The sequence below is a fragment of the Bufo gargarizans genome, chromosome 11 (genome assembly GCF_014858855.1).
Source record: "Bufo gargarizans isolate SCDJY-AF-19 chromosome 11, ASM1485885v1, whole genome shotgun sequence".
Classification (NCBI taxonomy): domain Eukaryota; kingdom Metazoa; phylum Chordata; class Amphibia; order Anura; family Bufonidae; genus Bufo; species Bufo gargarizans.
In genome coordinates, this window is record NC_058090.1 from 90,731,538 (window position 1) to 90,736,246 (window position 4,709).

General features: G+C 39.5%; 1 protein-coding gene across 1 annotated transcript; it reads right to left on the bottom strand.

Moving 5' to 3' along the window:
- Nucleotides 1-1,877: 1,877 nt before the first annotated feature.
- Nucleotides 1,878-2,837, bottom strand: LOC122921411 (olfactory receptor 5V1-like). Its single transcript, XM_044271388.1, has one exon. It carries the CDS (start codon nucleotides 2,835-2,837, stop codon nucleotides 1,878-1,880), a length of 960 nt encoding a protein of 319 aa, XP_044127323.1.
- Between the last annotated feature and the right edge of the window lie 1,872 nt (nucleotides 2,838-4,709).

The following is a 4,709-nucleotide window of genomic DNA, read 5'->3' on the forward strand; positions in this document are numbered from 1 at the left end:
CTGAGGTTGAGAAGCCCTGACTGCTGGAGAAGGCGTGCAGGCCAATGGGAGTTGCAGCAGTTGCTGAGACAGGCTGTACAATTACATTACTACCACGGTTTTCCGAGACCACTTTATGGTGATGCTCCATATATTGACGCCAACATTAGCACCCTGAACACAGGCATGGTGTGTAGATAAAACATGCCCCACGTGTATCTCCAGGTCAAACTGGCTTCCTCAGGGGTCTTAGGGGATAGACCCCTGAGGAAGCCAGTTTGACCTTGCGATACGCGAGGGGCATGTTTTACCTAGACACCGTGACTAGTGACTACCTATTTTGATAAGTATCTACAATTTTTGATGCCGTATTCATCATGTTATATCTAGGTATTGTCTATTACTCTGGCGGTGTTTATTTGTTTCCATTCAGAATCTGGTGGTTGTTGGTATGTGTGTTGGACCTATTTTTAGTCCACACACAGTTTTGTATTTGTATACAATGATTTTAATTTGTGGGTTTTGTGTTTTCTAATAAACGTATTTTTTTATTATAAGAGGTGCAGCCTTGTATGCTGTATTTTTTTTTGTTTGCTTTAATGGTTGTGTATTAATACGGTGGTTTGCACTCTTTTCTGTGCATTCTGTGTGCCCCCTTAATTTGGTTAGGTATAATAGTATATACAGATACCATCAGTCTTGGAGCTAGGCCACAGTGGGCAAAAAAGGTAAAAAAAAAAAGCTGACTTTGAGAGAGCTTGTGGTGAGCGATACTGTAGTTAGGTTGAAATGACAGATCACTACTACGCCCATGTGGATTAGAGCTAAGAAATTAGCAAAGTAGCCAAGAGATACTGTAAATTTTCAGTGACGTTATTTATTTATAGAGCAAGTTCATATCTGAATACTATTGTACGGTATACTTGTATGTACAGTGACGTGTAAAAGTTTGTGCACCCCTGGTCACTACTTTGATGAGAGCTCTAAATAAAACTGCAAGACAACCCTAAAGCATGGGGTGATCCAACCCCATGTTTAATGCTTGGAGAGGTGTTCTTTTCATCAAATATTTTACCCTTTTTTCTCTAAGCATACCTTTGCTTATTTTGTCCAAAAGCTCTATTTTACCCTCATTGGTCCACAGCACTTGTTTCCAAAGTGCATCAGGCTTGTTTAAATATTCTTTAGCAAACTTCTGATGCTGAATTTTGTGAGGAGGATGCAGGAGAGGTTTCCTTCTGATGACTCTTCCACGAAGGCCACATTTTTGCAGGTTTTGCTGAACAATAGAACAATGCACCACAACTCCAGATTCTGCTAAATCTTCCTGAATGTCTTTTGCCGTCAATTGGGGGTTTGATTTGTCTTTCTAGCAATCCTATGAGCAGCTGTCTCTGAAATTTTTCTTCCAGACCTTCTTTTGACCTCCACTATCCCTGTTAACTGCCACTTCTTAATTACATTTCAAACTAAGAAAATGGCAATCTGAAAATGATTTGCTATCTTCTGCTAGCTTTCTCCTGCTTTATAGGCCTCAAACATTTTCATTTTCAGAGTGCCAGGCAGCTGCTAAGAAGAACCCATGGCTGCAGTTTTTGGGGACAAGAGTCTGGGTATTTATAAAGCTTTGAAATATGCATCACCTCTATTATTTTTGTTTCTAAAAATTGTAATGATCATTGGGAAGACCTTTGTGTTTGCTCTCATTAAACCACTATGGGTCTGTAGTGTCAATATAAATTACAAAAAGGAAATCTAAGGGACAGTTTTGTAACTTGTGTATTGACAATTATACAGTATACTACATTACTACATTCAAGTTATTGGAGAATTGTGACCAGGACCTCAAATTTTGCAACAAAACTTCTAGCCCATTATTATAAAACATATTTTCTGTTTCAGTAATGGAATTTGAGAATTGTAGACTGAGGATATCTGTTAAAAAATATTTTCTTCACACCTTCTTTGACTTCTTTGTTTCTTATGCTATAAATAATGGGGTTAAACATGGGAGTAACAACAGTATATAGAATGGACACAGATCTGTCTCGAACTACAGAGTAGCTCCCCCGAGGACGTAAATATGTGAAAACAATGGCACCATAGTAAAGAGAAACAACTGAAAGGTGGGAAAAGCAAGTAGAGAAGGCTTTGTGCCTTCCAGTGCTTGAGCGGATCCTCAAGATTGTCGAAATGATTTGAACATAGGACAGAAGTGTCAATATAAAAGAGCAGAGACCTACAATCCCACCTGAGATATATACTGCTATTTCATTCATTAAAGTGTCTTTACAAGACAGTCGGAAGAGAGGAGGCATCTCACAGAAGTAGTGATTCACATGTTTAGATCTACAGTAGGGTAGCCGGAAAGTAGTATATGCATAGTAAATTGAGTTCAAGAAGTTTGAAGACCAGGTTCCAACAGAAAGAAGAACACAAAGCTTTAAGTTCATGATGGTGTTGTAGTGTAAGGGACGACAGATGGCCACATATCTATCATAGGCCATGATTGCCAAAATAATACACTCTGTTCCTCCCAAAGCAAGATGGAAATACATCTGAAAGGCACATCCCCAGAAGGAAATGCTCTTATTTTTAGTCAATGTATTCATCAGAAGTTTTGGCACGATGGTGGAGGAAAAGCAGAGGTCAATGAATGAGAGGTTACTGAGGAAAAAGTACATGGGGGTCTGAAGTTGGGGTTCTGTTTTTACCACTACAATGATCAGAAAGTTGCCTGTTACAGTGACTATATACATGGTCAATAATATTACAAAATATAATGGTTGGAGGAATGAATTAGTGGAAAGACCAATCAAGATAAATCTGTAGGTAAATGTTTCATTTGAGTTTTTCATATCATGAGTCAGTGGTAACCTAAAGGAAACATCAGTGGTTAATTCTGTGTTCTTCAGCTACCGATTTACAATAATTTACTGGTACATTTTTGTAAATAGTACAATCCAAAAAATGGTGTCAGCCTATGATAAAAAATATCTTTTTTTATAAGCATTAATGTAATTTACTTTTAAGAATTTTTCCAGGCCCTTTTGAAAATTGTCCACTGTTCCTGCTGTGATCACGTCCTGTGGAAGTCTATTCCACAGAATTACAGTTATCACGGTAATAAAGCCTTGATGCTTTTGGAGACTGAACTTTTTCTTCTCCGGATGGAGGAAGTTCCCCCTTGTTTTTTTTTAGTTGATTTTACATGGATCAGCTTCTCATTATATTTTTTGTACGGCCCATTTATAGATCTGTATAGGTTAATCATGTCCCACCTTAGGCGACTAAATAAATGTAATTATTTTGCTCTTTCCTAATAACTAAGACCTCCATGCCCCTTATCAGTTTAGTCGCTCTCCTCTATACTTTCTCCATCTCCAGGGCTTTCAATGGACTGGTGCCCAGAACTGAACTGCATATTCCAGATGAGGCCGCACCAAAGCTTCGTAAAGTGGTAATATTACATCCCTGCCCCACGAGTCCATGTCTCGTTTAATACATGACAATATCCTGGTGGCCTTAGAAGAAGCGGATTGACATTGTATGCTGTTATTTGATCTATCCTTCTCTAGAAATGACTCTCCCAGTGTTACATCCCCTAGGACATATGATGCACGTAGATTATTACTACCCAGATGGAGAACTTTACATTTATCAACATTGAACCCTATTTGCCAAGTTTTTGCTCAATGACTCAGAGTGTCCAAGTCAGCTTGTAGTTTTTGGACATCTTCCTTAGACTGCACTGCTAGACTACTACATAGCTTGGTGTCATCTGCAAAAATGAAGGTGCTATTAATCCCATCCCCCATATCATTAATAAATACATTAAATAACAAGGGACCCAGCACCGAACCTGGGGGTACACCACTTATAACACCACTTAGAAATCATTGACCACAACTCTCTGGACACAGTCCTTCAGCCAGTTTTTAATCCAATTACACACTATACTTTCTAAGACTAGAGATCTCATTTTACCTATTAAACATCTATGAGGGATAGTATCAAATGCCTTTGCAAAATCCAACAACACTACATCCACAGCCGCCCCTCTGTTCAGGCTTCTACTCCCCTCACTACATCCATAGCTGCCCCTCTGTCCAGGCTTCTACTGACTGAGAGTCCTTCAAATATTTTTCCAACAACAGAAGTTAAACGTACTGGTCTATAATTACCTGTCAAGGATTTGAATATGGGCACCACATTTGCCTTGTGCCAGTCACTTGGCACTGTACCAGTCTCTAGAGAATCTGTCTAAAACAGCGCTGTAGTTGGTAAGCTGCAAGGAGGCCGCAACAATCACGGGAGCGCTGTAAGCACGAGTGTTGGACCCTGCCAATCTCACATTGATTATGTATCCTGAGGATAGGTTATCAATATGTAAATCCCAGAGAACCCCATTAATATGTGGTCATCACCCAGCTAACCACAGGTTTCCCTTCAGATTGAGGTTGGAACTGAATCCTAGCGGACCTCACTAAGAGCATTTATCATTTTTGAAACTTTTCATAAAATCAACTTTGGCCCATCCATTTGTGATGTTGCCGTAAGAATTCGGTTGATATAACACCAACAAGAGGACTAGAGCTCCTAAAGTCCATTGGCCATGAGTTTTGTTTTGTCCCATCAGATGCTGCATTACAGAGATTTTCTTCCCTGGGCAATACCTTCATTATACTACGGCATAGGGTGGCTCCATACATTGGAGAGGCTATGGCCCA